The following is a 20,420-nucleotide window of genomic DNA, read 5'->3' as shown; positions in this document are numbered from 1 at the left end:
TTTTCTATCCTGAACTGTCTGGTCTGAAAATCAATTCTTATAAACTAATCATGAGTCCCTTTGCCCATCTGAGAACAGAACTTCCTGATTTTTTGTTCACTGTAAGGAAGTTCAAGATTTGTGATTGTTACTACATTTCATTGCAATGTGGGCCAAAATGGTATATAAGTAATAAATGTGTCCAAAAGTAGATATGGTGTGTGAACTGGAAAGAGTCACATGAAATGCCCATAGGATAAAACCACTTAGAGTATATGGCAAGTATTATGGTGATAAAGACAATTCAACATAATTATTACTAGGTTTAAAGTTTCTGACTTTTTTTTTTTCCAAAGGAAGCTTCTTCTCTTTTCTCTCTTTCTCTTTCTTTTTTGTCCATGTCTATATATACAAGATCAAAGCAATAAAGACTAATACTCATTATCCTGGATCACGAAATCCATCAGCTGTACGTGGTTGGTTAACAGCTAACCTACACTACTATATAATCTCTTGACAGCCAATATTTGTAGGTAATTCAAAAGCATGTCAATTCCCCCTAAGATCTGATCCTTTAACCTGTACAGAAACAAACCTTCTGTTAACAGTGACAAGAAAACTTCTGGGGCTGCCAAGGTAACTTCATCCAATTCTAGTGTTAGGCTGGCAATGTTTCTCATTTGAGGGGTAATGAGACTGGAAAGCCAGGTCAGCACCTTTCAAATTTCTCACTTGTTTTAGGCTGAAGTAGACGCATAATGTGGCTTAAAGCATAGACACTGGGTTTTGAAAATTTTAACCTCTAATTAATTTTAGAGAATTGTCATCAGTCAGCTGTGATAGTCAGTTAACATTCTCTAAATCAGATCATATTCATGGGAAAGGGAATCCACATATTTGTCAATGTGTTATTACACAAGATCTTATATATGTCATTTGAAAGGTTTAAAGACACAGGAAATCCCACTAAAATTTAAACATATTTTTATGGTTTGCAGGATGTCGGATCTCATTCTTTCCCAATGACAGAGCAGTAAGATTTTAATTAGAGTGAGAAAGAGGTTCTAAAACATTTCTGGATGTCTGAATCTTCAAAATATATGAGATTGAATGTGTTATTTGGTTTGACAGGCTCAGTATGGCTGCAGGGCAACACAGGAGAATCAGCCTAGTTTTTTTTTTACTTTTCACAGCTGAGAGTTAAATGGCCACTGTATTTCCAAAGAAGCTCTTCCGATTTAGAATTCCAGAAATTGATATCAAAACCTTAAAGCAAATGACTGTCACATGTTTCAAGGGTTTTATGTAAAGACATTTCTACTTTCTACTTATTGAAGGTAACATTATAAAATAAAAGGGACTGTATATAGAAAATCCTAAGGATTCCATTAAAAAAACTATTAGAACTAATAAGCAATTTCAGCAAGGTTGTAGGATACAATATATAAGACCAATATAAAAAAATCAATTATATTTCTATACACTTCCAATGAACAATCAGAAAAAGAAATAAAGAAAATTCCATTTGCATTTGCATCAAAAAGAATAAAATATTTAGGATTAAATTTAACAAAAGTACAGCAAAACTTATACTCTGAAAGCTATAAAAGCTATAAAACATCGTTGAAAGTAAAGAATCTAAAAAAAAGATGGAAAAAAATCACATGTTTATGGATCAGAAGACTTAATATTGTTAAGATGACAATATACCTCAAATGATCTGGAGATTCAGTTCACGCTCACCTGGCTTCTTTGTAGAAACTGACAAGCTGATCTTAAAAATCATATGGGAACTCAAGGTGCCCAGAAGAGGTAAAAAAATTTTGAAAAAGAAGAACACAGTTGGAGGTCTCATATTTTCCAATTTCAAAATTTACTACAAAGCAATAGTATTCAACACTATGTGGTACTGACATAAGTATAGACATATAGATCAATGAGAGTCCAGAAATAAAACCATATATCTACGATCAACTGATTTTCAACAGGTGCCAAGGCCCTTAAATGAGGAAAGAATAGTCTTTTTAACAAATAGTTCTGGAATAACTGAAAATCCACATACCAAAGAATGGATTTGGACTCTTACCTTACACCATATACAAAAAATAACTTAAAATAGATAAAAATAAAAGTAAAACTTAAAACTACAATTCTTAGAAGCAAACACAGAAGTAAGTCTTCATGACTCGGGATTTGGTAATGTGTTCTTAGATATGGCGCCAAAGGCACAAACTATCAAAGAAAAAGTAGATATTGGACTTCATCAAAATTAAAATCTTTGTGTGTCAAAGGATCCCATTGAAAAAGTAAAAATACAGATCGGCAAATGGGAGAAAATATTTACAAATCATGTATCTGAATAGGCTCCCTTGAATCTAGAGTATACAAAGAACTCTTACAACTCAATAACAAAAAGACAAGTACCCAGTTTAAAATGGGCAAAGGTTCTGAATAGGTATTTCTCCAAGAAAATATGTAAACGGCCAATAGTCATAAAGGAAAAGTTGCTCAACATAATTAGCTATCAGGGAAATACAAATCAAAACCACAATGAGATAGCATTATACACACATTAGGATGGTTATAATCAAAAAGTCAGGTGAAAACAAATGTTGGCAAGAATGAAAGTATCAGGACCCTAATGTACTGCTGGTAAGAATTTTAAAACAGTTCCTCAAAAAGTTAAAAAAAAGAGTTATCATTTAACCCAGCAATTCCAATCACTGCAATCCAAACAGGAATGCAATCATTACTCAAATAAGAATTAGGATATTTTTATGTGAGAAATCAGAGATTTGGGGGAGCTTTAAGAGCACTTTGATCCTCTTGGTTTGTAAGACTACCTGTTGCTCTACTGGGGAATCTTTGGTGGTCCTGAAAAGTTACTATGGTAGAACAGGAAAAAGAGTGTATATCCAGTCACTTAACCTCTGTGCCTTAGTTTCCTTATGTGTAAAAATAAAGGTTTTAAATAAATGCCTGTCAAGGTTTTTGTGAGAATTAAGTTAAATGGCAATGCAACCACATACAATAAATAGTTTCTTTCCTTACCCTACCTATGGAGCTACCTCACAGTTAACCTATTCAAGTCACCATACTGAATGAGGACGCATTTTCCATAGGTGCTGCAGGGTGCCATGCCTGGTCACCTTCCTCAGTGGCTCTTAGCTAGACCATTCAAACACTTAAACAAAAACAACTCCAAGTTGAGTTTCGAATCCTTAGCAAGGTGTGTTAACATCTAAAGTCTATTTGGGAACCCACAGCTATAGCTGTGATCTATGATTCTGTGAGTTCTACAGAGAATAACTAAAAAGTTTCAGCATCTTCTAGCACCAACCTCAACCAATGTGGAGAGGTTCTATAATCCAAAATCAATATTTGAACCCATCTGCTGAACCAGGGTGTACAGGAAGCTATTCTAGCTGACATGGGGCTTTTTAACTGAATAAACCCAGTTATCACTAATTCTTAAATAACTCCCATTGGTGAAGTACTCTGTAGATTACATGCTGTAAATTCCATCAAAATTAAGTCAATCTGAGAATCCACAGGCAGGAACTCACACAGTTTCCAGATTTGATATATCTGATTTTGATCCTATCAAAGACGCTAAAGAAGCTGGAACTAAGCCTTGCTCTAAGACCTGTTTAATGACATTCAGGCTTTTACCTAAATGTTTAGCTTTTCATATCTAAAGGAGCTCATTAAGAGAAAAATGAAAGGTTGTTTTTGGTTCTAGGTCAGACACAAGCATGACGTGGAGGCATTAGACAAGTCATAGAGGTGATAGATCTATCCTGGATTTTGACATGAGGAAGCAGTAGAAAAATAAACCTGTAATTTGTGAATAGGGACAAAGGAACCAATGCCAGAGAGGACAGTTGGCTGGGAATGCAAGAAAGGGCCATGACTGTGAGAGGCTGGAAAGGAGAAAAGAGTGTCTCTAGGAAGGAATTATTTCTAAGACACCACAGAAAAGAGTGAGAGGAGAAATTCAAAGAGAAAAAACTAGTATCATGGTGATCCAATTTAAAAAAAAAAAAGATGTTTTAGTAAGTTTGGTGGACAAAGCTTGGCATTTTTTTCAAGTACTGTAGAAATGGTAGCATGGTGGAGACAGCCTCTGAAAGAGACAAAGTCTGGAGAAATACTACAATTACCACCAAGTAGTTCTTGAGTAACTGTGATGTGACTATTACTGGAATAGGTTCTTCATTGTGGTTGGGAAAGTTACAGAAGATGACTATGGCCTTATCTCTATCAGGAGCTTACAGAACTTTTTCAGAAATAAAAATAACAGGTAATAATTTGTGTCTGATGAACATAAAGCAACCAGAGAAGAATTAAACACCAGATATGTGGAACTAACTCTAAGAAAAGTGGGAGTTCAGAATCAGGAAATGTCAGTGTGAGCTGGAAGAGGCAAAGATGGGCTCTTGGAGGCAGTCTGTTCATAGGCAGAGGGAAGAGTAGAATGCTGGAAAGGGGAGAAGCTTGTGTTTTCAGAGAGGATCAAAGCAGAGCTGCTGGCAGGAGGTAGCAGAGGGTCTGTGGATGACTGGTGCACATATGTGGCATCATTTTGGAGAGAGGGAAACAGAGTTGAATAGGTTACTCCCAAGCCAGGATTGAGGGGCTTTGCAGGTCCTCAAGGAGGAAGGAAGGCAACAGGAAATTCACACTACACAATGCTGAGTAGGGGAATGATAATGGCCATGGTGTTTACATGCTTTGATGGTCATAAAACAGGTCCCCTGAAGAACTGTTAAAGGCTTGGGGATTATTTGTGAGATAAAACAGAAAACCAGAGATGAGACACACACATGATTCACAGGGACGTGTCTGGTGGCACAGTGGTTAAGAATCTGCATGCCAATGCAGGGGACACAGGCTCGAGCCCTGGTCCGGGAAGATCCCACATGCCGCGGAGCAACTAAGCCCATGCGCCACAACTACTGAGCCTGTGCTCTAGAGCCCCAGAGCCACAACTACTGAGCCCACGTGCCACAACTACTGAAGCCCATGCGCCTAGAGCCCGTGCTCCGCAACAAGAGAGGCCACTGTGATGAGAAGCCCGCGCACCGCAACGAAGAGTAGCCCCGCTTGCCCCAACTAGAGAAAAGCCCTTGTGTGGCAACGAAGACCCAGTGCAGCCAAATAATAATAATAAATAAATAATTTTTTTAAAAATGATTTGCAAACTAGAACTGTGGGTATGGAATTCAGAAGAGAGTTCAGGGCTAGACATGCAAAACTAAAACTTATCATTTTTCAGTTTTTTTTTTTTGTTTGTTTGGTGTCTCTTTGTGTCCTGTTCATCCCACAAGGCATTTGACTTATTTACACACAAAAGAGCAAAAGTGAAATTAAATGAACCAGTAAGGACATTGGAGCAATGAAAAACTGGGAAGTAGAATTGTGATGAAGCCCGGAGATGTGTGAAGTTATCCAAAGGGCAAGTGTAAAGCGATGTGAGTATAGTGGGCACTTAGTTTGGGGGTTAATTTATTAATTCACTCATTTTATTCAACTCCATCTATGGAGCACCTACTATGTGCCAAGGACATAGTGGAGATACACATGATTCCTTCCCTCCCAGAATCCATGGTCTAGTAGGAGAGATGGAGGAATAAGCAAACATTTGCAGGAGGGTGATTATAGTCACACATTCAAAGATTGAGAATGGTAAAGGTGAGAGAGACCAACTAGGACTTAAGAAGAGGATATGGGATCAGTGTGACAGCCCATAGTACAGACACATCCAAGTGTTGGGAAGCTTGTGTGAAGGTCAGGGAATTGGAATAGTAGGGTGGTAGCTGTTCCAGGTGAAAGAAAAGCCAAAGGGTAGGGCTAACATGGAAAATATAGGCCAGAGAAGGAGAGGCGATAGGTTCCCAAGGTTGCCCATGTCAGGGCGTCTTGTTACTCTGCTGACACAAATTTCAGCCAGTGCTTGAATTCCTATTTATACTTAATTCTTTTATCTTTTTCTTCCAGCTGTTATGTGATAGGACAAAAAAGTTCAAATTCTGTTGTTTTGGTATAAATACTCCAACTAAAGTTATGCTATATTATACATTACAAGTTTTCAATTATCAAATATATAGAACAGTTATCCCAAGTAAATATACAACTGTATGAAATACAGTTGGGTTACACTGGAGGAGAGACTGGTTTGACCAATACCAGTTGCCCTAGAAGTGGCGATGTTTATGGAGGTGGAGAAGAATTCCTGTATGACTAATAAATCCTTCTCATTGTGGTGTACGCGTACATCCTCAGAATGACTCTTCTGACAGAGTTCAATTTTCCCTGAACACTAGTTTTGATCCTCTGAACAGATTTTGGGAAGCCAGCTCTCAACGGATACAATGTGGCTAGGAATCCTTGGTAGGGCTTTTACCACCAAGACCTGTCCAGAGTATCTCACACAGAATTTGTACAGGACATGGAATTTCTGGAACTTCTGCAGAAGCAGAAAGTCCTCTGGCCTTCAAAGAAGTTAGGGATTCTGCAGCCTTAGAGACTGGGGTTTCAGTAGCTCCATCAGGATAAGACTGAAGAAGAGCCATGCAGAGGGGCCCCTAGGTGCTCCTTCCAGGAGCATTGTAAATACTTAAGCCTTTCTTTCCATCAAGAAGTCTGGCTTGTGATGCTTTTTCATATTGGGATCAAACTGGCCACGGATTTATACTTGAAAACCACATTTCAATTATATTTAGTAAAGATCTTTTAGGTAATTAGAAGTTATGTATACTTTTTCAAAAACTATCTCTGGTTTAGTTCCAGCATTATCAGTGTTCCAGAAATTTTTATAACTATCACTCTAATAGATATTATTCCAAAGGAGAACCACAGTGATAAAACAAATTCCACCTTAGTGAATTTGAATACAAATTTCCATCTTACTGAGATAGCAATAACCAAATTAATTTCCTAGAACCAGAATCCCCTACCGACCATCTCCTATTCTATGAAAAAAGTTAACTAAATTTAAAATAAAATTAAATTTAAAGGAAGGAGCTAAGCTATATCTATCTATCTATATCTCATAGCATGGATTTTACATATCTTTTCCCTTTGTCCTTGTAAAAAATGGAAACTGTTAGTATCAAAGTTATGGTTTAGAAAACACATTTATCAGTCTTAAATAATAGTTATAATAAGAATGTTAAGATGCTAGAGAACCACACTTAGTAGCTTTCTTGGAAGCAGGCCATCCTATTCAAATTTAGGGCATTAGGCAAATATAAGCTGCTTATTTTCTAGCTTTCAGTCTCTGAGGTTATTTTTTCAGTTCATAGAATCATAGAATTTTAATGTTGGAAGGGACTATGGAAGTTATCTAGTCCTACTTCCTTATTTTACACATAAGAAAATTGAGATCATTCTTTTCTCGGGGAGCCAGCCAAAATTAAAAGTATAACTCAATGCAATACTTCTATTTATATATTTAGGCTTCTAAGATACCTGTTGCTACAAATGAAATTCCACTTCAAAAGTCACTGAAATTTCTATTCTTATAATAAAACTGCATCGTGTCCTTAGATAACATCGCCACAAGAGAACTCAAACTTGTTTCTAAGAATCTAACTCATGCTAAGTGAGAAATGATAGTGCCAGAATCAATCAGACTCTAAGCATCTCTAAAGCGAGGCTTGTATCTTACTTGGCTTCATAGTCCTAACTACGAGCAGAGTACCTATCACACAGCAGGTGCTTTCTTTTAATATGTTCATTGGTTGAATGAATGAATGATTGCTCTAAATATCAGTGTAGCAAAGTGAACACAAGGAGAAGAAAACCATGAAAATCCTTCCCGGGCTAGTTTGCCTGACTCAGCTGCACTTCGGAGTGTTTATCAGCACTTGGATTCACAGTGGTTTGTCATCACAGGATTTTACCTGAAGTTCTTACAAGAATAGGTACCACCCTTACAGGTTTCTATTCTTAATGCTCTAAAAGTGTATTGGAAACAGTCCAATGGCAGCATGACTGAAAGCAAACCTGCCATTAACTAAAGACATTTCAAACCTACATAACCATTTACACAGCCCTCGTTCTCTTTCCACTTTAATTTAAGCTTATTTCACCACAGAATCATACGGTTATTTAAACTAAATGTTGCTGTTTGGAATCCAAACAAGCATGAAGACTTGCTCTATCCCCACGTGCTCCCAGTCTTTCCTTAATTTTCTTAGGTCAAATGAAGCTATAGAAATTTGAACATCTTACCGTCCAGATGGTCGACGTAACAATACACATCATAAGTTTCATGAGTAGCACGGAGCCCATAGGTCCTGACTCCTTCCTTCCCCATCTTATCTCCATAACAGCCTTCTCGGGGAGCCCGGATGGGATACCTGGGGAAATAAAGGACTAGTAGGTAGCACTTTATTCTCTCTCCAAATAGATGAATTAAACCTGGTGGCCCCCAGACCGCTCACCTAACACTCTGATCAGACAGCCAGCCTGCGTCACATTGTTCAAATCCATCTTCATAGGCGGCATATAGCTGCTCTGGGGTTGCTATGACAGCCCCAACATCCAAACAAGCCTTCCGTGCCATCTCAAAATTCAGAGTGTACCTGCTGGTCGCTGCCCTGTAGTGAAACACAACCCCTGCAAAGATAGCAGCAAACAATTATGGGCAAGTTCAAGTCTCCCACCATACTGTGTAGTTTCTCATTGGAGTAGTTCGTCAAATTACTTGCTAACTCGGTAATAACATCATGATACTTCTTTATGTTTACTTTGTTTTATGTAGCATTATGCAAAATTATGGTGATCTGAGGAGCCCCAGAAATGTTGTTCACTTAGGTGTCCTATTCTGCTCCATTAGAGAGTTTCAAGAATTTTCTGTTCCCATGTAAACAATCTAAAAAAAAAAGATTTAAGCCACTAAATCCCAAATGGTGACTAGTTGTCCTAACTGCAGGTAGTATTCAGGCTATTATGGGAACCTTGGACAATTAAATGGGGTAGGTGCTGCAAGAGATACAAAGAGTTAAGGGGGCCACAAAATCAACTTCTCCTACTTCATGTTTTTACTCAGGGCCAACTCAATAGAAGCACATGGAGCCTTCACCAGTACCACTTCCTACAAACATGAAACATTGTAATATTTACTTCCAGAGACAATATACTAAAATGGAAAAGATGCTGGACTAGGTATGAGTGAGAAGGCCTGTTCCAATCCCTAATTTGCTCCTTAATCATATATAAGTCTTAATTTTCCCCTTCATAAAGTATAACTAATATTGCTTAGGTTATTTGATTGATAGGAAGGTCAAATTAGATAAAGAATTTTCAAATGTCGGATAGACTGCTGTGATAAAAGTTTACCATATTCATAATTTAGGGTCTCCGCTTTGACAGGTAAGATGTATGATTTTTATCCCAAAGGAGGCCTGAAATAAAATTCTCCAGACTCCCATAGGCAGAAGCCAGGCATCCTGATATGTGCCTCAAATTCCACTTCGTTGTATTTTAGGAGTAACATAAACTAGTGGTTCTTGAACTGTGTTTCAGGGCTAAAGAACTGTCAAAGGCCTGAAGAAAGAGCAGCTGAGGGGGTGGAGCTTTGGTCCTCTTCTCCTACTTCAGCAAGAGCATCTCCATTTTTAACTGGAGTAAATATGGTGACTCGTTTTCATAAAAGAGCAAAGTGAGTCAAGCAAATGTGCCTAGGAAGTCACTGGAAAATAGAAATTGGGGTAATTGGGTCTTATGGATGAGATTTTATTGAGTCATATCATTTAAGACCACTGTTTTGTTAGGCAGAATTAATTTTGGTTTCCAAGATATCTTCCACTCTCCTTTTATTCCTAGTAATTTCCTGGAGTTGACAACAAGTCTCTCTCTCTCTCTCTCTCTCTCTCTCTCTCTCTCTCTCTCTCTCTCTCCCTCTCTCTCTTACAGCCTGACTTCTAGCTATAAGACTGTCTCCCACATGCCTATCCTTAGATTGTCTCTCTCTTCCAAAACAGGTATGTGCCAATAAAGTATCTACAGGGAACAGACTAGCCATGTCATAAATAAGCACCTCTGATCAGTGTCAATACAGAAAGATCTGCAGAGGCACCAAGTAGATGCATTGACAACTAACATTCATTTTCCCATTTCTGACATTGCAGAGAAAAAACTGATCAAATGCGTTTCATAAAATCTGTAGCTTTGTAGAATGACTCTAAAAGTACCAGGAAGTATATATGGTGCTATCTAGTAAGTATGAAAGATAGTTTATAATGATCTCTAAGGCTTAAGCCAGACTTTGAATGGTTTTAAATTAGTCTTATGTTGATCAAAGCTTCAAATAGCCTTCTTGGTAATTAAAAATCTTCCATGTGCCCTGAAGATTGGCAGTAAGGGGGCACAAAGGGGCCTCCTTGGGAATACCAGGCTGTATAAGTATCTGCAATTGCTGGGATAATTTGAAGACCTCATGGGGCTAAGGAGATTAAGTGGAGGATTTTCATTGTTTCAAAGGGGGCAAGGGGCAAATCCACTGCTAATTCTTTAATGATGAAAATTGTAAGAAGTTGTAAACTTCTTGTGGGATTTTAAAAACATATATGTATATATAAATTTATATGCAATGTGTATCTAACACCATATATATATATATATATATATATATATATATAGTGTATGTTACATTATACAAAAAGAGGAAGAGAGAGATCAGTAGAAAAAACAATACTAGACAAACCAAAGTAAATGATAAAAAGGTTAAAAGAGCAAAGAGCCCAGGGTGTTTAGTGGATGCCTGGAAAACATAAAAATAGATTTATAGAAGGGAGCAATAGAATCTGAATGGAAAAGGATGTTCAGAAAATTAATCTGTCACATCTGAAATTCAAAATATTTCCTTTTGGCTACACAAGAAAGAGTTTTAATAAAACCCTTTGTATATATTTCTGAAAGGTAAATATTTTATAGGGAAGTGGAGGGTTGGAAGAAAAATCTGTTCCATCATGTCTGGGTATTAGAATTTTGCTTAATAACTTGCCAAAATATTTTTCTTCCAAGAGCTATGGCATTATGTGTGTACCCAATTAAAGCAATTTTTCTTTGCTTTGTCTCCTAACTTAAATTCAAATGACATACAAACCACCGCTCAACGTGGGCTAAAACTAAAATGTCTCATTGCAAGACAGTGGACAACAACCAGTGCATTGACCTTAAAAAAATTCACTGAGTTCTTGTTTTGATCCAATTCAAATGTTTATTGAGTCCTAGCTTTTTCAAAGCACTGTGATATATACCATGGTACTTATTAGGTGCCTTATTTCTTCAATGTAAGTTAAGATATAATTTATATTTCTTAAAAGCAAATTCAAAGATTTTAATAATCATGCTAGGAGAGTGCGAAAAAGAAGGAAAGGGGTTTTTTCCTGTGTGTGTGTATGTATATATCTATATGTGTGTATGTGTATGCATGTATATGCACATATACACATATGTTAAAATTAAAACAAAATGTAGAACAGCCTTTACAGTATTAAAAAATAACCACTGATAGGTCTCAATAATGAAGTAATGATTCTTGAGCTATAAACCATGTCTTGAGGTATTCATTATATCTAGTATAAAGTCACCTTCCTTGATTCCTGAACAAATAACAGTTCATTTTTGGTGAAAGACATAGACTGTTGTGTTGATTAATGTTTTTCCCCTTGTCCAAATCCTGAGCAATGGCTACTTTTGAATATTGTTTCACCACATTTCTGAACCAGGTATCGTGTTATACTACCTTCTTCTAGATTCCCAAAGCCTTACCCTCCACAGCCAAAGACACTGTGTCCTGTGTGTCTTCAATCCCATACATGACGTCACAGCGGTAGAGGCCTGCATCACTGGCCAGCAGTTTGACCATGGTGAGTGAGGCATCGCCCACGTCCTCAGGATGTGTAGGCACCGACACTCTCCCTTTGTAGCCCTGACCAATCTTGATATTCCCATTTTGGGCCACGAGAACAGTAGTCTCCTTTAAATCTTTTCCATTCTTGTCCAATTCAATCTTAGACCATTTGATTCGGAGAAATTCGCTGGTGGTGTTGTAAGTGGGTGGTAAGGTAGGCATGGTTGAAAAATGACAAGGTAGGTTGACTTTTCCAGAGAGGGAGCCCTTAACAGGTGGGCTTTTTTCCACTTTGACTAGAGGAAAGAGAAAATACTAAATTAACAAACTGAGTCTATTAAATATGTGAATGGATAAGAACCATTACAGGGGGTTGCTTATATCCTCAATATGTGAAATAATTAGAATGATTTTATATACAGAGAATAGTACACAATTTCAGTAATGTTTTATAACAAAGACAGGGATTAATAATGCTTAATTTTTTATGTGCTAAAAATATGGCATTCATTTTAAAGTATTTGTAACTTAGTGTTAAACATGAACAAAATAAGTGATAAAATAAGGCAAGTGTAGGAAGACAAGCAATCAAGTGCAAGAGAAGACTAGACTTAAGCAATGCAGGTTTAAAAGACTGGACCAATGTTAGGAAGAATAGTTTAAAAACAAATTTAAGTCTACAGGTCAGGAGAAGAAAAATGATTAAGATAACTGCCACATTACCTTAGAGGAAATGAAAACAACTCAAAGGGGAAGTGAAAATTTTAAAACATACTTCAGTAGACTGGAACAGGGGGAAGCCCAGCACTTGAAGAATGCTCTTTGGTTCAGTGTTTGAACCAAAGACTTTCATTGTAATGAGAAATCCAGCTGCAATCACTTTGCAGTGAAACATTACCTCTAGATTATATCCTGGGGGTGGGTGGGGGTGGGGAGGGGGAGTTAGCATCTGTTCACCTAACCTTCTAAAGTATTAATCTACAGAATGCCTTTCTGTTAAAGCCCTTAAACTTTTAATGAGAAAGAACACATTGACCACAATTTAATACTATTACATGCAAAAAACCCACATTCTTTCACCACTTCTAGGAATCTATACCTCTCCTCTCCCTTTTTCCCCCATCTTCCAGTCTCTACTAGTTGGGTAGACAATGTGTTGGTAATAAGAATAGAATTTATCATTAGTGCACAAGGAACTCCCAGTTCATGCAAATATGATGAATAGTAATAGTAGCCTCTAGGTGGAGTGAAATAATGTTAATCAACAAAATGATATGTATCTAACACTTGGTGTATTGGTGCTTAAAGGCATTAGTAACACACATCTCAAAATGGACATGCATTAGAAATGATACAGATGCTAAGGAATGAAACTTAACTTCAAAAAGATTAGATCCCATTAGGGAGATGAAGACAACAAAAAGATATTTTGTACTTTTTTGCCAAGAAACGGGGTCCTGAGAAGGGAAGGGGTGAAAATTTTATGAACTAAAATCTCCTAATTTATATTCATCATATGTTCTAGGAAATCCCATCTTCCTTCCTGAAGAATTATAGATCATTAACTTCACAAATAAAAGATTGCTTTTTAAATGGAGAATAAACATCTTTACCATCAACATCAATTATGATATAAATTATAAGACCCTTGGGCTTCCCAGGTGGCGCGGTGGTTGAGAGTCCGCCTGCCGATGCAGGGGACACGGGTTCGTGCCCCGGTCCGGGAAGATCCCACATGCTGCGGAGTGGCTGGGCCCGTGAGCCATGGCTGCTGAGCCTGCGCATCCGGAGCCTGTGCTCCGCAATGGGAGAGGCCACAACAATGAGAGGCCCGCATACAGGTAAAACAACAACAACAAAAACAAATTATAAGACCCTTTATGATTTCCTTTAAAATGAGTTTAAGACAAGTGACTTTCAATTCCTTAATATTTATTACTAAGTTACAGTTCTTTTCACAATTTTAGAGGTATAGGGGCAGATATGAGATTCACATCTATCTATCTGATTGGGAGGTTTCTGACACTTAGAGCATTACTCAATAACTGTGCTGTAATGAAAAAATATATTAGAACAAACTTACACCAACAGGCAATTTCCCAAGGGTTATTTATTGTTCTGGGTGTTTACAGATACAAGAAAATTAAAAGCTTCAGTTGGATGTAAATAAATATTCATGTAGAATCCAGTCTTAACAGGATGAACAAGAAGCTGTGTGGCCAAGTCTTTTGTGCATGAAACCTTGGGTCGTAAGGCACTGGGGGGTAACAAGAACTAAGTTTACCAAATCTAAATATTTTAAGAGAGAAATTTAGTAGTTCAGAGGATAATGTTTACTGACTATGCATGCTAAAAAACAAAACAAAACAAAACAAAAAACCCTGCTACCTGCAAGAACTTGTCTGAAACTCTGATAATGCAAGAAATAAAAATGAATGCTAACAAAAATTCACTACTCCTAGAGAGATTGGTTCAAGATGGCGGAGTAGAAGGACGTGCTCTCACTCCCTCTTACAAGAACACCAGAATCACAACTAACTGCTGAACAATTATCGACAGGAAGATACTGGAACTCACCAAAAAATATACCCACTCCAAAGACAAAGGAGAAGACACAATGAGACGGTAGGAGGGGAGCAATCACGATAAAATCAAATCCCATAACTGCTGGGTGGGTGACTCATAAACTGGAGAACACTTATACCACAGAAGTCCACCCACTGGAGTGAAGGTTCTGAGCCCCACGTCAGGCTTCCCAATCTGGGGATCCAGCAACGGGAGGAGGAATTCTTAGAGAATCAGACTTTGAAGGCTAGTGGGATTTGATTGCAGGACTTTGACAGGACTGGGGGAAACAGAGACTCCACTATTGGAGGGCACACACAAAGTAGTGTGTTCACTGGGACCCAGGGGAAGGAGCAGTGACCCCATAGGAGTCTGAACCAGACGTACCTGCTAGTGTTGGAGGGTCTCCAGCAGAGGCACGGGGGTGGCTGTGGCTCACTGTGGGGACAAGGACACTGACAGCAGAAGTTCTGGGAAGTACTCCTTGGCGTGAGCCCTCCCAGAGTCCACCATTAGCCCCACCAAAGAGCCTGGGTAGGATCCAGTGTTAGGTTGCCTCAGGCCAAACAACCAACAGGGAGGGAGCCAGGCCTTACCCATCAGCAGACGAGTGGATTAAAGCTTTACTGAGCTCTGCCCACCAGAGCAACAGCCAGCTCTACCCACAACCAGTCCCTCCCATCAGGAAACTTGCACAAGCCTCTTAGATAGCTTCATCCACCAGAGGGCAGACAGCAGAAGCAAGAAGAACTACAATCCTGCAGACTGTGGAACAAAAACCACATTCACAGAAGGACAGACAAGATGAAAAGGCAGAGGGCTACGTACTGGATGAAGGAAAAAGATAAACCCAAGAAAAACAACTAAATGAAGTGGAGATGGGCAACCTTCCAGAAAAAGAATTCAGAATAACGATAGTGAAGATGATCCAGGACCTCAGAAAAAGAATGTAGGCAAAGATCGAGAAGATGCAAGAAATGTTTAAAAAAGATCTGAAGAATTAAAGAAGACACGAACAGAGATGAACAACACAACTGAAATGAAAAATACAATACAAGGAATCAATAGCAGAATAACTAAGGCAGAAGAACGGATAAGTGACCTGGAAGACAGAATGGTGGAATCCACTGCTGCGGGACAGATTAAAGAAAAAAAAAATGAAAAGAAATGGAGACAGCCTAAGAGACCTCTGGGACAACATTAAACACAACAACATTCTCATTATAGGGGTCCCAGAAGGAGTAGAGAGAGAGAAAGGGCCCGAGAAAATATTTGAAGAGATTATAGTCGAAAACTTCCCTAACATGGAAAAGGAAATAGCCACCCAAGTCCAGGAAGTGCAGAGAGTCCCATACAGGATAAACCCAAGGAGAAACATGCTGAGACACATAGTAATCAAATTGGCAAATATTAAAGACAAAGAAAAATTATTGAAAGCAGGAAGGGAAAAATGACAAATAACGTACAAGGGAACTCCCATAAGGTTAACAGCTGATTTCTCTGCAGAAACTCTACAAGCAGGAAGGGAGTGGCATGATATACCTAGAGTAATGAAAGGGAAGCACCTACAAACAAGATTACTCTAGCCGTCAAGGATCTCATTCAGATTTGATGGAGAAATCAAAAGCTTTACAGACAAGCAAAACCTAAGAGAATTCAGCACCACCAAACCAGCTCTACAACAAATGCTAAAGGAACTTCTCTAAGTGGGTAACATAAGAGAAGAAAAGAACCTACAAAAACAAACCCAAAACAATTAAGAAAAAGGTAATAAGAACATACATATCGATAATTACCTTAAACGTGAATGGATTAAATGCTCCAACCAAAAGACACAGGCTTGCTGAATGGATACAAAAACAAGACCCATACATATGCTGTCTACAAGAGACCCATTTCAGACCTAGGGACACATACAGACTGAAAGTGAGGGGATGGAAAAAGATATTCCATGCAAATGGAAACCAAAAGAAAGCTGGAGTAGCAATGCTCATATCCAATAAAATAGACTTTAAAATAAAGAATGTTACAAGAGACAAGGAAGGACACTACATAATGATCAAGGGATCAATCCAAGAAGAAGATACAACAATTATAAATATACATGCACACAACATAGGAGCACCTCAATACATAAGGCAACTGCTAACAGCTCTAAAAGAGGAAATTGGCAGTAACACAATAATAGTGGGGGACTTTAACACCTCACTTACACCAATGGACAGATCATCCAAACAGAAAATTAATCAGGAAACACAAGCTTTAAATGACACAATAGGCCAGATAGATTTAATTGATATTTATATGACATTCCATCCAAAAAAAGCAGTTTACACTTTCTTCTCAAGTGCACATGGAACATTCTCCAGGATAGATCACATCTTGGGTCACAAATCAAGCCTCAGTAAATTTAAGAAAATTGAAATCATATCAAGCATCTTTTCTGACCACAACACTATGAGAAGAGAAATGAATTACAGGGAAAAAACCGTAAAAAGACACAAACACATGGAGAGTAAACAATACGTTACTAAATAACCAAGAGATCACTTAAGAAATCAAAGAGGAAATCAGAAAATACCTAGAGACAAATGACAATGAAAACACGACAACCTAAAATGTATGGGATGCAGCAAAAGCAGTTCTAAGAGGGAAGTTTATAGCTATACAAGCCTACCTCAAGAAAGAAGAAAAATCCCAAATAAACAATCTAACCTTACACCTAAAAGAAGTAGAGAAAGAAGAACAAACAAAACCTGAAGTTAGCAGAAGGAAAGAAATCATAAAGATCAGAGCAGAAATAAATGAAATAGAAACAAAGAAAACAATAGCAAAGATCAATAAACTAAAAGCTGGTTATTTGAGAAGATAAACAAAATTGATAAACCTTTACCCAGACTCATCAAGAAAAAGAGAGAGAGGACTCAAATCAATAAAATTAGAAATGAAAAAGAAGAAGTTACAACAGACACCACAGAAATACAAAGCATCCTAAGAGACTACTACAAGCAACTCTATGCCAACAAAATGGACAACCTGGAAGAAATGGACAAATTCTTAGAAAGGTATAACCTTCCACGACTGAACCAGGAAGAAATAGAAAATATGAACAGACCAATCACAAGTAATGAAATTGAAACTGTGGTTAAAAATCTTCCAACAAACAAAAGTCCAGGACCAGATGGCTTCACAGGTGAATTCTATCAAACATTTAGAGAAAAGCTAACACCCATCCTTCTCAAACTCTTCCAAAAAATTGCAGAGGAAGGAACACTCCCAAACTCATTCTATGAGGCCACCATCACCCTGATATCAAAACCAGACAAAGATACTACAAAAAAAGAAAATTACAGACCAATATCATTGATGAATATAGATGCAAAAATCCTCAACAAAATACTAGCAAACAAAATCCAACAACACATTAAAAGGATCATACACCATGATCAATTGGGATTTATCCCAGGGATGCAAGGATTCTTCAATATATGCAAATCAATCAATGTGATACACCACATTAACAAATTGAAGAAGAAAAACCATATGATCATCTCAATAGATGCAGAAAAAGCTTTTGACAAAATTTAACACCCATTTATGATAAAAACTCTCCAGAAAGTGGGCACAGAGGGAACCTACCTCAACATAATAAAGGCCATATACAACAAACCCACAGCAAACATCATTCTCAATGGTGAAAAACTGAAAGCGTTTCCTCTAAGATCAGGAACAAGACAAGGATGTCCACTCTCTCCACTATTATTCAACATAGTTTTGGAAGTCCTAGTCATGGCAATCAGAGAAGAAGTAGAAATAAATGGAATACAAATTGGAAAAGAAGTAAAATTGTCATTGTTTGCAGATGACATGATATTATACGTAGAGAATCCTAAGAATGCCACCAGAAAACTACTAGAGCTAATCAATGAATTTGGTAAACTTGCAGGATATAAAATTAATGCACAGAAATCTCTTGCATTCCTATACACGAATGATGAAAAATCTGAAAGAGAAATTAAGAAAACACTCCCATTTACCATTGCAACAAAAAGAATAAAATACCTAGGAATAAACCTACCTAGGGAGAGAAAAGACCTGTATGCAGAAAACTATAAGACACTGCTGAAAGAAATTAAAGATGATACCAACAGATGGAGATATATTCCATGTTCTTGGATTGGAAGAATCAATATTGTGAAAATGACTATACTACCCAAAGCAAACTACAGATTCAATGCAATCCCTATTAAATTATCAATGGCATTTTTTACAGAACTAGAACAAAAAATCTTAAAATTTGTTTGGAGACACAAAAGACCCCAAATAGCCAAAGCAATCTTGATGGAAAAAAACGGACCTGGAGGAATCAGACTCCTTGACCTCAGACTATACCACAAAGCTACAGTAATCAAGACAATATGGTACTGGCACAACAACAGAAATATAGATCAATGGAGCAGGATATAAAGCCCAGAGATAAACCCACACACCTATGGTCAACTAATCTATGACAAAGGAGGCAGGGATATACAATGGAGAAAAGACAGCCTCTTCAATAAGTGGTGCTGGGAAAACTGGTCAGCAACATGTAAAAGAATGAAATCAGAACACTCCCTAACACCATACACAAAAATAAACTCAAAATGGATTAGAGATGTAAATGTAAGACCGGACACTATAAAACTCTTAGAGGAAAACATAGGAAGAACACTCTTTGACATAAATCTCAGCAAGATCTTTTTTGATCCCCCTCCTAGAGTAATGGAAATAAAAACAAAAATAAACAAATGGGACCTAATGAAACTTCAAAGCTTTTGCAAAGCAAAGGAAACTATAAACAAGATGAAAGGACAACCCTCAGAATGGGAGAAAATATTTGCCAACGAATCAACGGACAAAGGATTAATCTCCAAAATATATAAACAGCTCATGCAGCTCAATATTTAAAAGACAAAAAACACAATAAAAAAATGGGCAGAAGACCTAAATAGACATTTCTCCAAAGAGGACATACAGATGGCCAAGAGACACATGAAAAGCTGCTCAACATCACTAATTATTAGAGAAATGCAAATCAAAACTATACTGAGGTATCAATTCACACCAGTTAGAATGGGCATCATCAGAAAATCTACAAACAACAAATGCTGGAGAGGGTGTGGAGAAAAGGGAACCCTCTTGCACTGTTGGTGGGAATGTAAATTGATACAGCCACTATGGAGAACAGTATGGAGGTTCCTTAAAAAACTAAAAATAGAATTACTATATGACCCAAGAATCCCACTACTGGGCATATACCCAGAGAAAACCATAATTCAAAAAGACACATGCACTCCAATGTTCATTGCTGCGCTATTTACAATAGCCAGGTCATGGAAGCAACCTAAATGCCCATCAATGGACGGATGGATAAAGAAAATGTGGTACATATATGCAACAGAATATTACTCAGCCATTAAAAAGGAATGAAACTGGGTCATTTGTAGAGACATGGATGGATCTAGAGACTGTCATACAGAGTGAAGTAAGTCAGAAAGAGAAAAACAAATACCGTATATTAACGCATATATGTGGAATCTAGAAAAATGGTACAGATGAACCAGTTTTCAAGGCAGAAATAGAGACACAGTTATAGAGAACAAACATATGGACACCAAGGGGGGAAAGCAGTGGTGGGTGGGGGTGGTGGTGTGATTAATTGGGAGATTGGGATTGACATGTATACACTGATGTGTATAAAATTGATGACTAATAAGAACCTGCTGTATAAAAAAATAAATAAAATAAAATTCAAAAAAAATTGCTTTAAAAAAAATTCACTATTCCCACCAGATATTTTGTGGTCTAAATGAATACAGTAAGGGAGAAATCTCTGAACAATGAATGATCAGTTATGTTTCATTCTCTGCCAATAAATTCTGCAGAGCAAGGTTGATGCAAATTCTATCTACACAATTTGAACAAACACACACACAGACATTGGCCAAATAATTGTCAGAGTGAGTATAGG

The 20,420-nt window shown here is 37.6% G+C and overlaps 1 protein-coding gene across 4 annotated transcripts in view; it reads right to left on the bottom strand.

Annotated features, from left to right (window-relative positions):
• Window positions 1–20,420, bottom strand: part of VCAN (versican) — a 113,026-nt gene that overhangs the window by 77,348 nt on the left and 15,258 nt on the right. For all 4 annotated transcript variants that reach the window (XM_065874034.1, XM_065874036.1, XM_065874035.1 and 1 more), the window contains exons 3-5: window positions 11,764–12,141; window positions 8,430–8,604; window positions 8,218–8,345 (exon numbers count right to left, since the gene is read on the bottom strand). In XM_065874034.1, coding sequence (XP_065730106.1) covers window positions 8,218–8,345; window positions 8,430–8,604; window positions 11,764–12,141 — 681 coding nt within the window. The remainder of the gene's footprint in view (window positions 1–8,217; window positions 8,346–8,429; window positions 8,605–11,763; window positions 12,142–20,420) is intronic.

This window comes from Phocoena phocoena, chromosome 3 (assembly GCF_963924675.1).
Source record: "Phocoena phocoena chromosome 3, mPhoPho1.1, whole genome shotgun sequence".
Lineage (NCBI taxonomy): Eukaryota > Metazoa > Chordata > Mammalia > Artiodactyla > Phocoenidae > Phocoena > Phocoena phocoena.
Note: the sequence above shows the minus strand (reverse complement) of the source record. Positions and strands in the feature narration are given on the sequence as shown.